The 17,591-nt window shown below is 40.7% G+C and overlaps 1 protein-coding gene across 9 annotated transcripts in view; it reads right to left on the bottom strand.

Annotated features, from left to right (window-relative positions):
• Window positions 1–17,591, bottom strand: part of PLCE1 (phospholipase C epsilon 1) — a 150,778-nt gene that overhangs the window by 78,409 nt on the left and 54,778 nt on the right. For all 9 annotated transcript variants that reach the window (XM_060274861.1, XM_035137904.2, XM_035137907.2 and 6 more), the window contains one exon: window positions 6,595–6,877. In XM_060274861.1, coding sequence (XP_060130844.1) covers window positions 6,595–6,877 — 283 coding nt within the window. The remainder of the gene's footprint in view (window positions 1–6,594; window positions 6,878–17,591) is intronic.

The raw sequence follows: 17,591 nt of genomic DNA, 5'->3' as shown, positions 1-17,591 counted from the left end.
AATAAAATTTTCAGAAAGCTAGTATATTTAACCTGAACTTTGGTTTCAGCATTGTTGCCTGCTATAATAACTCCAACCTAGATGGTCTCGGCATAATTGCTTCTCATATTAAACCAAAGCAGTGCAGAAGAAGCTTGTAGAATTGTGACCCAGATTTAACATTTTTTTTCAATTATTTAAAAATTGCTCCATACAACAGTCAGAGATAATGAGGCACAGCAGTGTGGTAATAGCAATTCACACACTAAAAAAAGAAGTAATGGTGAAAGTCAAGCTCTTCCTGCAGAGTTGAAAATTGCTTTGCCTAATTGTTTTGTGACCCCATTTTATAAATGATGTGATATAGTGCCTATTATATGAACAAAACGTCTTGGGAAAACTGAGCAATATAATACAAAGGTGGAAAGGCAACCCAGCACTTTCTTTGAAGGTCACTTGGCATTGCCTTACGGTTATGGCCCCTAAACGGGAGATTAGTCAACTCTGATCTATAGGGTGTTTCTGAAAGGTGCTGCAACAACTTACCTCACCAAAAATTAATTTTAATAATCAAGACTGTATCTGTTTCAGCGGTGTCTCCTTTTCTATGGGGCTCTAGGATGCAGAAAGCTGAACACCCCACCCTCCAGCAACTTCATCCTTATATCCTAAATTTTTTTGTTCATCTCCTAACAGGATACAGAGAGTACATCAGTCCAGGGGCTCACCGGGGCTAGAATTCAAGATCTGGTCCCACAGCCAGGCAATATATGTCACTCAAAAAGAACTAACTAGATGAATATGTGTTCTACCTGCTTCAAGTCTTTGAACATACTCATAAAACAAATTTAGGAACTGAAGTCTCCCTTCCCAAAAAAACCTATTTCCGCTAGCTTCTTCTACTAACCTCTGCTGCCTTTTCTCCACCACTTATTTCCTTTGTCATGGCACCAATTTGGAACAACCACAAATGTGTGCCTACTCTGCAGGTGCATGGTGTATTTTAAGAGGCTGTTGTACAGAAACCAAACAGTGTAGCTTCCTTTTGTTAATTTTACTGACTTCATCAATGCCAAAAAAAAGGTAATTTTCAATACTTGGTGATTTTCTTTGATCTTCTGTCATTTGCAAGGTGTTCCAGAAAATAGAATGGGTGGGAAGGGAGAGTTACAGCTTCCTTATTAATTCAGCAGCGCTTCTGTTCACAGAGCCTCTCCTCTTCCCAGAGGGGAGGGGTTGTGAGCAGGAATAACTTCCCACGCTTGCAGGGGTGTGTGGCCGGTCCCCCTGCATCACTGGAGTCCTGGGCCTACGTCATGCCCCCTAGCCAGCCAATCCAGCTGGGTGAGGGGCATGGTTTAGCCGCATTGAAACAGCCGCTGGCCCACAAGGTCTTCCTTGTTTTGTTCCTGCTTCCTCGGATCTGTTCACAGCTGATTTAGGTTTATTCCTTGAATGGAATCAAAACTTTTATACTGAAGAAGTTTGACTACTACGGTACTCATCCTGAATCCTGCAAGGGTAAATAAATGCTTGTTGTATGCGGCACTTGAAGCAGAGAAACAGTGGGTTTGGACAGACTCCTCTACCACATTTCTCCTGTAAATCCTCTTCTCATAATGTTATTTTACTTTGAGAAAAATGTTGGGGCACCATTACAAGCAATGTAATGTGCAATGTGAGCTTGCCTCCACTGAGTAAAGTAGAATATTATAATGGCATTTCAACTGATGTGGGGACTATTTTACTGGAAAACAAAATGCTTTAGTTTTGTTTTATCAATCAGATTTTTATACTGCCTTCCAATATAAAATTATCAAGGAAATTCACAAAGTTTAAATAGAGTAAACATACAATAAAATGTTTTCAAATGTTTCTAATGGAGTTATGTTTCTACTAAGGTTATTATTGCACTAGTGAAAAGAAAATAATAAATAGCATTTAGCTTTCCCATTTAAGATGACGTTTCCTGTGCACACAAATGTGAAAAACTATCACAAACCATAGGGCAATTAAAATTAGCCTAACTTTTATGATCTCTTGTCACAATGACATCTGTTGGTGATATTATATAAGTATTATATCATGCCATTCAAGTCTTAAAACCGGACAGCTATTATTAGCCATCTTTCTGGAATCCCAAAGACAGTGCCAGTAATTCTGTAACACAACAGCTATGTAATTGAGCTTAGTGACTCAATACAGTCATCTTGATCCTGATCCTCCAGGGCATGGTTTGGATGTTCAAGAACATGCTGCAGGATCAGATATTCCCCCATTCACTCCTGCTTCCCTTCCCTTCCCCCTTCCGCAGCTTACATAACCAATGATGTCCAAATGGAGCAAATTATGGTTAGAGCCAAACAGAAATTATCTGGCATGTGAGAGAATTCGTGAGACTACCTTGAAACATGACTTGAAGGACCGGAAACATATGAACTGGGCAGTGATTGTAACAGAAGGAATGCTTCAAGTGATATCTAAACCCATTATTCTTAAGGCTTGCATTACCTACAAATGTTAACATTTGTGCCCACACCGCAACAAACAAGATATTAAGGGAGTGAAAATGTGTCACTAAGAATTGTAGCAGTGTGAAATGGAGAGAAATTTGATTCAGTTCATACTTAAGGCAAATATATCCAAATTATCATTCCTGAAACAATATGTGGACTGAAACTGAAGCTTTCAAATTTGCAGTTCTCTGAATTTTGCAATGTTGTTCTCCAACCAAGTAATATGTACCAAAATGTATATACAAAGTAAAGTGTGCATAAAATGCATTATATGAGAGAAAATTGCTTGCAAATGTATACGCTGGGCAAAATTGCATAGGAAAAAAATGTGCATATTAGGAGAAATTCATGCTAAAATGGTGAAGGGTTTATATGAGAACTTATTAGAAAAAGAATTTGCAAATTAATATGGAAACATAGAGAACTGAACTTAAGGTTAGAAAAATGAGAAACTGAAATTGACAGTATCACCCACCCCTAGTTTTGAAGTCAACTGCAACTGTATAAGTCAGCCCTTGTGATTAAATACTTGCAAATTATTCCAAATAACATTTGTTTGTTAGCAAAGAAAACATGTTTTATCAGTTAACTTGATTTTCTGAACGAAACATCCAATGAGAGTTAGCAACACCTGTAGAAAATGGCTAAACAACATTACACTTACAGTAGAGGAATGTTGAGGCTCATGCATTTCAATGTTTACCTATATTAGGTGCAAGTGTCACCTGTTTGCTTATTTTTAAGCATCAAGGCTGTGATCTGAAAACCATGAATTCACTAACAGACGACTAAGAAAAAGCAAATACTGTATCTATATGTCAGGTGTTCCTTTCCATGGAATGGAAACCTGTACACAGGTCACAGTACATGACAGTAAAAACAACCTCTTCTTATCTCCATCTCAGAAACATATTTTTTTTTCATTTTAAATTTAAAAGTCAGTGGCATATAGGCCATAGGAACATTAATCTTACCAGTAAACAGAGTTGCTCTTTTGATTTCCTACTTAAATTCCAGAAGGGCCGATAATTTCAAAAGCAGAAGAATATCACATACTGCACTTGTTTGTCCTAGCTGTCAGGAACAGCTGCTCAGTCTGAAAGTACGAACTGTCAAAATGCACAACTAGCATGCTTTCTTTAAGCCACAAAGAAGACATGCAAAAAGGTCAGGTTACCCACTTCTCAGATAAAAACTGAAACGCTAAGAATTCAACGGGAGTTATTTTACATTTAAGGACAGGTAGACATTCCTACTAAGAGAAGCAATCCAATCTACATGAAATCCAAGTCTAAGTATTTGTAAACGTGTTTGACAGTGCAATTGTATATACCGTACATGCCCAATCAGAAGCATGCCCCTGTGACTACAATGAGACTACTCCCAAGTATGGGTGTGTCGGATTAAAGTCTTAGTCACACACACAAAATGAAAACACTGACACCTCATGGAAATCAATGGGACTTAGGCTGCAATCTTATACAGTACCCACTTACCTGGGAGAAAGTCACTGAATTGAATGGGACGTACTTCTGAGTAAACATGTAGGATTGCGCTCCAAGAGCATATCTTGGAACTGCACACCTTGTAATCAATAATACTAAATTGATCTTAACATACAGGCAATAAAATATTTTAAAGCAGGGGGTGTCCTAACCTGTAGACTTCAATATGTTGTTTAATTATAGCTTCCACCATCTCTGGTTGTTCACCACTGGACACAACTTATCCAACCCTCAGTAAAAGATGCATTATAATTATTTCATGTCTAATTCATACTGGTAAATTGATTTAAATCAGCATTCATAATGTTATTTCTGTGTTTGAAAAAAAGGCATCTAGTTTCCATGAGTACAGAGTTGTTTTATCAAGTATTCCAAAATGTCTTTTGAACTCATTATTGGTTTATGAAAAAAGCTTTAAAGACATATGAAGATGAAAATACAGTCTCATAAAGGAGAGTTGCAGAGATTCACACAGAATACATCATTAATTTTAGGGCTTGTTCACATAGGATATTATTTAACTGTTAATGCGTAAAGGAGTGCACATCTGCACATATTTGAATTTGTATATAAGAAGCAACTTCAGTCTTTTCCATTCATACTAGTAGGTATCCCCTTTCTAATTTGTTGATTCTATTACACCAATTAAGTACCGACAGAGCATTCATGCAAATAGTTTTGTGAATATATCCGTTCCTCCATTCAGGAGCACACCAGAAATAGTTATGAGCATGGCTGGAAAACAAATGAGAACACTAAGGAATTAGTAGCCATTAAAATGGAAGTAACAGAAAGTGATGATTGAAGCCAGCTGCCCCAAAATACCGAAATAAATGATATGCAGCCCTGAGTGCAGCACTTTGGAGCCTGATTCCCCACCTTATCAGGTTATCCCCATATCTAGAAAGAGATAATCACCTCCTTTGATCATAGGGTTAGGAAACAGCAAACAAGGATATCACTACATAAGAAATATTTATTAAGTTATATCTTAATACGCTTAACAAGTGCATGATAGATGTTTGAGGTTGTAGAATCATTGATTTGTAGATCCAATATTAAGAAAGGCGATTTGAGTATGGAAATTGAAATGGAAGGACAGAGAGAAGCTCAGAAACAGATGACAGTCATGTTGCCAGAGCCCAGATCCTGCTTATCTGCCACAAAAATGCTGTCAGAAGGGGGCAAGTTGTGTGCAATAAACAGCAGAAAAGGATTGCTTAACTGCGGCCTCCCTTGCACTTCCAGGGTTCTAGACCTGTGTTTCTATTGCAAAATCGTGGCAGGGGGGGGAGAGAGAAGGTGCAGGAGGAGAGGATGGAGAAGCTGTAGCAAATTGGTGAATAATGTAAGAAGCATTATTCACCCACTAGTTTTCCCCCACAGATTGCCTCCTTACAACCTCCTTTGCAGTGCAAAAGCTGCAGTCAAGGTATGGAAACATAGCTTAGCCATGTAATATGTAGTTCAAGCCTTAGTAATCTACATATTTCTTTCACAAAACAAAGAGTAAAGAGCAAAGTATATCTAGGTCATTTTGTACATCAATGCATTCAGCCATCTACCACGGAGGTACTTAAATATAACAATATTCATCCATCACAGCTTCCTGTTAACAATCTATGTACTAAAAATGGAAAATGTATTTATTTGATCCCTGTTTTTAGAAATCTTTTGACAAAAGACCCGCTAACATTCAGGAACATAAACAATCTTGGCTATCTGATACAGAGACAGAAATATATTTTGAGTGTATCCAAAACAGTTATGACCTGCTCTGTTCTTTAACTCCAAACTCATTAGGGCCTGCTCTAACCCCCGCTACTTCCCCTAATGTAAGCATATTTGAAACACAGTATCTTTATATGGTGGTGTGTTGACATTATAATCTAAAGTGTTTTACAATCCTTAAAAGCAAGAAATTCTAGATGTACACCTACACACTTCTAACCTACTCAACAATGCAATGGCATGACTTGCCCTACATAGAAACCAGGATAGTTCACCCATGGACTTTTAGCTTTAGTGTATGTGCAATACGTTTGGGGTCATTAAGGAAAAGACTGCAGAGCATAAAAGCATAAAAGCAAAATCAAGCTGCCTGCTGAACGGTAATCAATGGACATTATCTGATTATGTCATCTCAGCCTTTGCATGTGATGCTTATGCTAGTGTTCTGAGCATTTCTTGTCCCCCCACAAAAAACCCCACTTCCAAGTCTCCAATTAAAATAAAACTACAAAAAACAGTAGAATCTCCTTTGTAAGCAGAGAATTATACAATCTTAATTCTGGAATGTGAAAGCCTTTGGCTCCCATGTAAGCGAATTAAAAACGTTGGGTCTACTGCTTAAGAGTAGACTCATTGAAATCAATGGGACTACTCTAAGCATGACTTAAGTCTGGATCTGACCCACTGATTTAACACACATGTAATTATTTAAATATATACAATGTTATTTTGAATTCTTAGAACTCGGGGATAGCATACAATCAATCCAATAAGTTTATCGTCTCCAACTTGGAGAAAAACTTGAGGCCGTAGGAGCCCCCCATTGCCACACTGTCAAAGATTATTAAACTTCCCTTAATTACCTTTTAGCATGGTCTTTCCAGTTGATCCTCCTAAAATATTTAGAGTACCACTTCTAGCTCCCAGTGACGTGGTTGCTTCTAGTAGAGCCCCAGTGATGAAATTGGAAAGGGAAGTCCTGCGTAAAGTAGCACAGTATTCAGGAGCTCCTTGAAAACATGGTGTTACGCAAGGGCCGTTGCCTCTGCACCGCCAATCTGCATGGTGTTGAGGTGTTAGTGGTTCCCTCACAGGGTTGCAAAAGTATTCCGAAGAATCTTCTGTTCCTTTTACTGACCTGAAGATCTGTGAAACACAAAGAGAGAGAGAGAAAATTAATTTAATACATAGTAGAAGAACAAATAATCTATTAAAATGCTGGCCTTACGTATTGCACTAAAACATTATTTGAATCAAAGGTTATTTGATCACGGCTGTAAATGAAATGAAATGAAAATCATTATTGCAAGAACAATAGACTGAGGTGGTCTCTCTGTAGCAAAAGGGGGGTTTTAAAGGAGGATTTGAAGAAAGTGAGAGGTGGCTGAAGGAAAAAAAATCCCAGCATAAACAAACATCAGGAGAGAACAGATAGAGTTGTTTGAGGAAGTAGTCTCTCTGAATGTACCTGTGAGATGCTGAGGAGTCGAGTAGGAGGAGTGGAGGTTACAGGAGGTAAGAACAGAAAAACAGGATGTGACAAACCTGAGGAGACTTTTGAAAGTAGCGACAAGGAGTTTGGAAGCATGCAGGAGGGAACAGGAAACCTGTGCAGGGATCTGAGGAAGGGCTTCACATTGGCTAAGTAACAAGCCAGGTAAATGATTTTAGCGACAGGATTCTGGAGACTTGAATTAATGACCACTTGTTTTATGCTTTTTAACACAGCTACCATAGCTGCCAAGTTTTTCCTTTTCTCGCGAGGAAGCCTATTCAGCATAAAGGAAAATCCCTTTAAAAAAGGGATAACTTGGCAGCTATGAGCTACCGGTAGGACTTAATGGCACTAGGCATTTTTATGGGCGTAGTCTCTAAAATGACACATCACGCTCTTGTTGAACATAGAGGCCTGAACTCCTCCTAGTGTCTCAAAAACCCTAGGCTTAAAAAACAACAACACTAAAATCCTAAATTGCTTCCAATAGAAGGGTTTTCACAACAGAGGAGTGCTACTCCTTCAACTTGTGCATTTCAACATACTCGTTTATATAAAATATCACTGTCTTATGGTATATTTCAAGAACTGATCATTAGTGCATTTGTTAATGTATAAAGTCAACAGTTTCTGTAAGTCCTGCTTTCTTCCATTGTCTGATGGACAGAATTGATCTGCCAACTGAGGATAGCAGTGTCTGTATTTTGTTGAAATGGACTGCGGCCCACTAAAGCCCACAGTGTGTGTGTGTGTGTGTGTGTGTGTGTGTGTGTGTGTGTGTGTATAGTCTTCAAGGAGCCACAAGTCCCTTCATTCTTTATAAAATAAATAATTCAGAATGTATTTGCAAAGTCACCCCTAGATACTGTACTGTTATTTAGTAAGCTGGAAGACAGCATTTGTGACACATAAGGTTGAGACAACCTGACTTTTAAAGATTATCTTTTTACTGCAGAGCAGAAAGTAAGGTCTCTGGTCAACCAGCAGAATTAATCATATTCTTAATTATTGCAAGATAATATATAGGGGTGGACTAGCCACATGGATTTGGAAACCTTTGAATAACAGAATGCTGAAAAGCCACATCAGAACTCATCTACTTTCTGAAATTTACACTACTGTATTTTCATAATATTTAATTTTGTTCTGTAAGTCAATTGTAGAGCAACAATATTTTCCCATGGTGGCTTTCATCATTTTAAATAATTTAGAACTATATACTGTACAAAGTAATCAGAATAATAACAAAAGTAGTTCTAAACACTTTTATTTCACTTACTTCTTTTCAATATAGCACAGTCATACTGGTACAGTCATACCTCGTGTTGCGTCCGCTGCGGGTTGTGTTTTTTCATGTTACGAACGCGGCAGACCCAAAAGTGTTTACTTCTGGGCTCCGCCACATGTGCAGAAGCGCTGTATTGTGCTTTCACGCATGCGCAAAAGCTCAGCTTGGGTTGTGGACATTTCTGGGTGCAAACGGCACCCTGGAACGGATTGGGTCCGCAACCCGAGGTACCACTGTATAAGAAAAAGACAGGATGCAGAGCAGAAGTCTCCTACTAGATCACTGATGGCGAACCTATGACACGCGTGTCACCACTGACACGCATAGCCATTTTAGGTGACACGCGGCCACGTGCCGAGGTGAAACAGGTATAGGGCAAGTGAGAGCAACTTAAGGGCAGCACAGCTTCAGCCGCTGCCAGCGAACATGCTCGGCAGCTCCGTGACGCTCTCTCTTTCCTCCCAGCACCAAGAAGGGCGGCGCATGCCTTGGGCGCGTCAGCAACCTCGCCTAGCCAATCCCCCTCCGTGTTTTTCAAGGCGGCGGCTGGATTGGTTGATGCGACCGCTTTGCACAGGTGCTGGGGATTGGCTGCCCAAGAGCAGGCTGCGGAAGGCGGCACCGTCAAGCGCTTCGTGGAGGGAGAGATCGGACTTTGGCGCGTGTGCCCCTGCTGCTGCTGCTGGCCGCACTGTGGGGCAGGGAAGCGCTCCCAGCTCAGGGGGTCCTGAGGCCGCCGCCACTGCCATCGTCGCCAGCAGCACCGCTGCCACCGTCCTCTGCCTCCACTGCGCCCAGTGCCCAGCGGCCACGACGCCGCACCCGCCCTGGGCAGCAGCGGTTCCCCTGACGGCGAGGAGGCGCGGAGCAGCAATGCGAGTGGGGTGGGCAGCGTGGCCACCACCGTGCCCGCCCTGCCTGAGCGCAACCAGCTCATGACCCAGTGCGCCCTCTCGGTTCTGGTCCTGGCCAGCACCGCGCTCATCGTCTCTATTTCATCATCCAGACCGTGCGACTTCGTCCCCAGAAATAGGTAGTTTTCATTTCCCCTTATTTTCAAGCCTAAGATTTTTGTCAAATAGCTTTTAAAATAATCTGTAGACTTGTGCACCCTGAAGATGCAAACCCCCCCCATCTGAGCCATTTTGGACTTTCCTCACAGAAGAGCTGTTTTATTGCCTCAATCTTTTTGGTGACCCTTTTCTGAGCCATACATATTTGGGCAAGGGAATAGGACAGGCATGTCCAACAGGTAAATCATAATCTACCAGTAGAACACTGGACTCCCCCCAAAGAAGCTGAACAGATGTGGCTTCCCTTGAAAAAAAACTCAAAAGTTTACCTCCTCCCTGAAAACACTCAACAACTTTGACCCAAAGCCCCCGAAAATGGGCCTTTTTAAAAAAAAGTTACCTGGTTCTTCTATTCCAGGGGTAGCAAACTCCCAAGAGACTGCGATCTACTCACATAGTTAAAAACTGGCAGTGATCTACCCCCTTTTGGGGGGTTCAGGTCAAAAGTTGTTGAACTTTTTTGAGGAAGACCCGTTGGAGGAAGGCCTGAGCCCAGAGTCCCACTGGGAAAGACCTCTGGGTTTTGCCTTATTTTTTTCCTTTTTAAATATTTTTTTATTTTAAAAAAAACTTTAATAATTTTTTTACCTCCCCTTTTCCCTTTTTAAAGGGGAAACAATTATAATTTTTTTTGTTATTTAAGCTATAAATATCGTGAAATTGTGGTTTCTTTCTTGAAGTGACACACCACCCGAGTTATGCTCGGGTTTTTTTTGGCGAATTTTGACACACCAAGCTCCAAAGGTTGCCCATCACTGTACTAGATCGTTCCCATTAGGAAGGATCGGAGCCAACACTGACTTGCAGCCTCCAGGCTCAATTGAACAAGACAATACAGAAGACAATTGTGGTCAATGGTACTGAAATCTGCTGAGAGGTGCAAGGGAATCTATAGGATGTGACTCCCTCCCTCCCTCCCTCCCCCCCACCCCACCCCCCCGGAATTCTGCAGCCTATTATCTGCCCAGAGCACTCATGATTGGTCCCAAACGACAACCAGATTGAAACAGAACTAAATACTTAGGATTCCTCCAATACTGCCTGGAGTTGGGTTACCACCCTCGTATCACCTTGCTCAAGAATGGTTCATCATCATCATCAACAACAACAATGGAAATAGGATCAAAGTTCAATTTCTTCAGTAATGACCTGACAACCCCTCTTTTCAAGACAGCAGGGAGCATACCCTTCCTCAAGGAAACATTTACTATTTCTGTGGTCCATACAGCAGGCCCAGTTCTGGCATATTTCACAAGCCAAGATGGGGAAGGATAAGAACTAAGAGAACAAGATGAAGGCTCCAAGCAGCTTGTCCACACCGTAAAGCTGTACAAACTATATCCATGTCCTGGCTACATCCATCTCTGACTCTGCCAAAAAACTGTGGCATCCAAGTTGGAGCCAATATGAGTGATTTATCTGCAAAATGCAATGAAAACTGGTCTCAGTGATCCTCTGAGGACTCTTAACACTTGGTTATCTCTAGACCTTTATACAAAAAGGTCTTCATTGCTCAAAAGTGTTCTGCTGGCAGTGAAGTAAGTTTCTTTTTCATTGCCACGATCACCACAGAATCCCTATAATTGTTTTCTATTTGTCTCTGGTAGCACTCATTACAAGTTTTCCCTATTCCTTTTCCACTCCCTGCACTGTAGCCCAGTTGTCGTCAGCTTTCCAGAATATCGGGCAGCTGACTTTACAATTGGGTCAAATATGTTTCAGAAGGATTGCACTAACAGACTAAGCCAGGCACCCCCAAACTTCGGCCCTCCAGATGTTTTGGACTACAATTCCCATCTTCCCCGACCACTGGTCCTGTTAGCTAGGGATCATGGGAGTTGTAGGCCAAACCATCTGGAGGGCCGCAGTTTGGAGATGCCTGGACTAAGCCTATCCCTGACTGTGACTAGAGCTTCCACAAAATGGCCAGCTAAACCTGTAGGAAAAGCCCCCAGAGACCTCGGGGAACCTTCTGGATCCACCAGCCTTTAAGGGCAGACCATAGCAACTGGCCCTCCACCCCTGCAAGCACTGTGACATCAGGTGTGACGTAGCTCCTACAGTGTTTGCAGGGCCTGCCAATCAGCTGATAGGTGGCTCCCGCAAAGCTCTGTGACTTGCAACAAGGCCCAAAGTGCTGTGACTGTTGGTGCTTCCAAACCCATGCCCTATGCAAGCATCGATGACCACAGCAGCACTTACAAAGGGTCTTGGCTTTGCAAGTATGACAACCAGCTCATTCTTGTTGGTGGTGCCTGAAAAATGCTGAGCCTTTCCCACTATAGTTTGAAACCATGTGGGCAAAAGAAAACAGAGTCACATGACAACCCCACAATGACCTGTGGAGAGAGATAAAGATCCAGCACATGGACTGTATTCAATTCCTCACCTCTGATCTAGCTCTTGCTCTTGTTCCAGCCCCATTCAAATGAGGAGGAATGACTGCTGGGAGGAGCACAGAGAGAAGAAACGCCATGGTGTATCTGCTGCAGCATGACTGGACGCCTTCATCTGCCCCAGCTGCAACAAAAAATGTCTCTCCCTTATCGGTCTCTACAGCCACAGCTGGCGCTGCAAGCTTCCAACAGTTTGACTTCACCTCCACAGGTGCACTCCATTGTCTCCCAAGACAGACGCCAACCAATCTGAATGCTCAAAGCGGCAAATGGTTTTAAAAGAAAACAGAACAAATCATAAAATCATCATTTTAAAAGATAAAACTGTAGAAATAAAATCAGAATACAGTGGTACCTTGGTTTGCGACCGCAATCCATTCCGCGGAGGCGGTCGCTCGCCGAAGCGGTCGCTCCCCGAAGGTACGCTTCTGTGCATGCATGAAGCACCAACAGAGCGCTTCTGGGCACGCGCGAGCTGCGCAGATTGCATCTGCGCATCCAAGGCTGCGGAACCTGGATGTAAACACTTCCAGGTCCGCGGCGGTCGCTCGCCGAAGCGGTTGCAAACAGAGGTAGGTGCAAACCAAGGTTTGACTGTAGAACCAAACTAAACACCTCAATAAAACAAAAGACCCAGAGAAATAAAAGTATGTAGTTCAGCTGGGGTTGAAAAGACAACAGACTCAGGACCAGGAAAGCCATCCTGGGAAGGGCATTCCAAAGCTGGTGTGCCACTACCAAAAAAAGACCACTAAATTCAGTCACATTCCACCTCACTTTCAGGGGTATAGAAGGCAGAGGAAGATATTAATACGTGTCAGGAAAAGGCACCAAGGTTCCTAAGAGAAAGCAAACAAACAAAAACACCAGCACTCCGGATTATGCTCAGAAAGAAGAAGCAGTGCAGCTGTTTTAAAACTGACAAGTATGTTTTTTAAAAATCTGAAATACATGGGGGGGGTTGTATATTTTCTGTTATTAGTAACAAAGCTGCACAATGGCACAGTGGTGAAAGTATGTAAAATGCCCCAGCATTTAACTATGCAGCAGTCTTCATCTCACCATCCTTTTTGCTGTATTTATATTCAATCAATCATCCCTAGTATACCTCTGTTACTTGCATAAGAAGTCTTCTTTTCTCAGAAAGTATTTGGCTAGCAAAAATACTTTCAAACGGCGGTAGTTGCTTTCCAAAACATTTTAAATGAAGTTGATAACTGTTGCTTATGCTGTATTCAAGTTTGTCTTAACTGCGAAAACAAAGAAACCTTTTGTTTGTAGAGAGAGGCGACAGTGGCTTGCTGCAAAGATGATATAAAGAATAATAATGTTAATCTCTAGGGCACGAAAGGAGACATCGGGGCACTTAACGGTCTCCAAAAAATGCGCATTTCACCAACTGTTTTCAAAATAGTGTCTGGTTTACTGCAGTGTACAAGAACTCCACTCAATTATATGCAGAGATGTAGGTTAGAGACAGGTAAATGAAGCACGTGCCAATTTTTTTGGATACCAGGTTCCAGAAGGGCAAGTGTAAGTAAAGAAAGAAAAGTATATTTTACTTGACAGAGTGTTTAACCATATAGCCCTGTGAATTTCAGAGGAGAGATTATATATATTTTAATAGATTGTTGCCTGGCATGTATCCAGTCCAACTTCAGCACACATGCCATCATCACTCTCCGTTAATGTAAGAAAAGCTATAAGGAACTGGGACAGAATAGTGGCTGGCAGTGTCAGCTATGAGCCAAGAATCTAAAGTGCTACATAAATGCCAAGAATAAAGATAAGAGTCACCAGAGGAGAGTCAATGCTAGAATTCCGGAAGGAATTGCAAACGATGGGCAAGGGGGCTACTTTCACCAGAAAGAAAATTACAAATTATTTCCATACAGTATCTGGCTAGGGAGCTGAGTGGGGAAACTCAGGGGAGCAAAAGATATAGAACAACGATATAGGGTTCTCCAAAGATCTAGCTGCACATTTCATGCAGATATGTTTAAACAAAATGAAACCCACCTTCACCACAAAACACACACTTTCAAATGGGATTATCATACAAAACAACAGCCAAAAAATTCATTCTCTCCTTGCTTCAAGACATTTCCTCAAATCCCTTCCTCTCCCAAACATGTGTTTTGTACCCCATGCAGGAGGAAGGTAGGTTGAAGCGGATTTGGAAAAGGAATAGCATCAAGTCCCCACTATCACTATTGCTGCTTATCTTCAAATTGCTCGGCCCCATGAAATGTTTTCCTGGAATAAAAGAGGGACAATGGTTTTAACTACCATGCATTCACATGCAACATGTAGTTCTGGTTACAGGTAGGTAGCCGTGTTGGTCTGGATCGAAGTAAAATAAAAAAATTCCTTCAGTAGCACCTTAAAGACCAACTAAGTTTTTATTTTGGTATGAGCTTTCGTGTGCATGCACACTTCTTCTGAAGAAGTGTGCATGCACACGAAAGCTCATACCAAAATAAAAACTTAGTTGGTCTTTAAGGTGCTACTGAAGGAATTTTTTTATTTAACATGTAGTTCGTTAGGCTCCATTCAAGTCAACCTGAATGTCATTATTCTTAAGGAACTTTATTTCATCTTTAAACAAAACAAAAATTTTAAAAAACCTTTCTTATAAGGTATTGCAAATGAAAATATTGTTATAAGTTTGTGGGTGCCAGATTCCCCTAAATTCCTGGGTCCAGTAAGCGTTAGAATTTAATTAAGGTTTGGAGTATTAAGCAGGGTGCCAGAACACTGAACCTGTGGATTTAGCAAGTGTTAAATATAAGCCAGGCTGGCTCCAGTAAGTGTTGGAAGCGTAAAGAAAAAGAAGGCACTTTTTATTTCATATGTGGTGGAATCGTAAAATAATTAAAAATTATTGGGAAATGATTTATAATGAAATGAAATGAATGTTAAAGGCAAGCTTTGTTAAAAGACCAGAAGCCCTTTTGCTAGGCATTACAGGTCAAGATCTGCCAAAAAAGCAAAGGAAGCTTTTTATGTATGCTACAACAGCAGCTAGGATATTGCTAGCCCCCAAATGGAAAGACGGCGAGATACCAACTAAAGAAGAATGGCAAGAAAAACTGGTGGAATATGCTGAAATGGTGAAGTTAACTGAAAGACTTAAAGACAAGGACAATAGAGACTTTAAAAAAGACTGGGAAACATTTATGTTGTACCTACAGAAACATTGTAAAGAAATGGACTCACTAGCAGGGTTTGAGTAAACACTTACAATTAACAAAATAAATATAGAGATTAAGATACAGTATAGTAATTGGAAAATAAGAAAGGATAAGAGATAATTTGAAAACAAATATGGTGTTAAAACGATAAGAACATAACAATATTCAATTTAAGGAATGCAATATTTAGGTATAATAAAATATGCAGGAGAAGTTAATACATAAAAAACCAGAAGAGGAAGTTGAGGGAAGTCGGGGGTGGGGGAAGCTGGCAAATTGTATTTTTCTTTTTATTTGAGATGATGTTACTGTGATGAATATAAAATTGTAAAACTCAATAAAAACTATTTAAAAAAGAATATAAGCCAGGCTAGTTTCCTGATGAGCTAATCAGATGATGAGCCATTAAGAAAACAAAGGAATTGTGCTGGCCTTATTAAGAAAGCTAAGGAAAAGGGGTTCTGTGCAAGGCAACAAATGAACGGGGCTCCTCTTTCAGCTCTTAGAAAAAGCCAGAGTTTAGTGTTTAGAGTAGGCTGTGATGTGACCTAGATTGGAAAAAGGTTTGAGGCTGGTAAAGACAGCAAGCTGGATGGTTCATTTCTGGTTGAATCTAAGGCTGCGGTGATGGGAGAAACTAGACCATCTTGGGATGTTAATGCTATGAACTCCTCCATAATAGGATCGGGTTGTATATATGTGTAAATATACCATACATCTTAAAGAAACCACAGTCTCCGCTGTGCCTCATTTCCAAAACACAGACCCTGGATGAGCGTCTGGAACCCCTGGAATCTCACACAGTTCAGAAATTGGGGGGGGGGAGGTTTTGAAACTAATTTTTACCCATACATTTTCAGCAGTATCACATTTACTGTCAAATGTTTTGCAGTGATAGGTTTCAAAGATGACACACTCAAGGCGATGGACAAGCCATTCTTGGCTCTATAAACTATCTCAGTTGTAAAAGGTAAACAATCATAAATAACTTGTGGAAGAAGAAGACTGGAGATATATCTGGCCTATAACTCTATATAAACAGGCCATAACTCAGGAAGGTGTTGCAAATCACCCACATATATACCTACAACTCAGAACAAAACCTTTATGTCACAATTATACAATGGAGGTTTCAGTGTTCTGACTGAACTATGGTGGTTGGAAACAGAATGGTCCTGAAAATTTAATTACTGAAGCCCTTTTCCAGGTGTAAAGATTAAAAATCTTCCTGAGTTGTCAAAAGTGGCTTGGCATTATAATACCTTAAAAACTAACACCATAAACACTGCAATGGAAAGCAGATTTTTTTCCCCTCTCATACTGTGCCAATACGCAGATTGGAACCATAATATTAATATAAGCAATAATATGAAACCTGGCTGGTTTCTTTTTATCCCTGTTTTCCTCCTATGAAGGAACCTGTGTGTTTCACCTGAAGACACAGACAGACTGAATAACAGCTGGTTTTTATGTTCTCAGAGAATCATGTCATGTTCCTTCTTCCCAGCAGCCATTTGATGGAACCCAAACCCACATGGCACTTAACACAGCCTATTTAAATGCCTGCTACATCTCAGTTTACCTCTTGAGACTGTGTGTAATCAGATGGAGACTCCATGGCTTCACTCACAGCCAATTTCCCCCTCTCCAACCTTCGTTTACCATTCTGCAGAACTCAAAAGCATGCACACTATTTTGTGATATTTTAGTCAGGCTCACAAAGGTATTGCCAGAAAATGGATTTTGGAATGATATTTATGGAGCAGAAGTTGAGTTTCTACATATGTAATAAGCAAAAACGTGAGATAATAAAAATCCATTGTCCTGGGAGCACCCTGTGTTCTTCATAATACTTGAAAACAGCAAGTCTTGTTTCTGAATGACACATAGGTATGTTCTGGAAACTCTCATCTCACACAAACAAGAATATTCTCTCCCTATGAAGTGTGTCAGAACTTCAAGACATACTTTTTGTCCAATGAGCAGTAAATCCAAGCAAAGCTGTTCTTTCTCCTCAAAGCGCTCTATGGCTCACATGCAGACTTTGAAAACATACAAATATGACTGGAAAAATGAATCTAGATTCAGGTAGGTAGCCGTGTTGGTCTGACACAGTCGAAATATAAAAAAGTAAGAAATTAAAAAATTGTCCAGTAGCACCTTAGAGACCAACTAAGTTTGTTCTGGGTATAAGCTTTTGTGTGCATGCACACTTGGTTTATAATGCATTTCGTGTGCATGCATTACTTCATGGGAAAATGAAGTAATTGTCTTATCCCAAAAGCTGTGAAAAGAATTCTAGCACATATATATATTGCAGTATGTTTTCCTGATTTGCCAGATAGTTTCTATAATCTGTTACAGCACTGGGAGGTGGTAAAAAGGATTTGTGAAACTGTTGCATGTACCTTTAA

Source organism: Zootoca vivipara, chromosome 5 (assembly GCF_963506605.1).
Source record: "Zootoca vivipara chromosome 5, rZooViv1.1, whole genome shotgun sequence".
Taxonomy (NCBI): Eukaryota; Metazoa; Chordata; class Lepidosauria; order Squamata; family Lacertidae; genus Zootoca; species Zootoca vivipara.
Note: the sequence above shows the minus strand (reverse complement) of the source record. Positions and strands in the feature narration are given on the sequence as shown.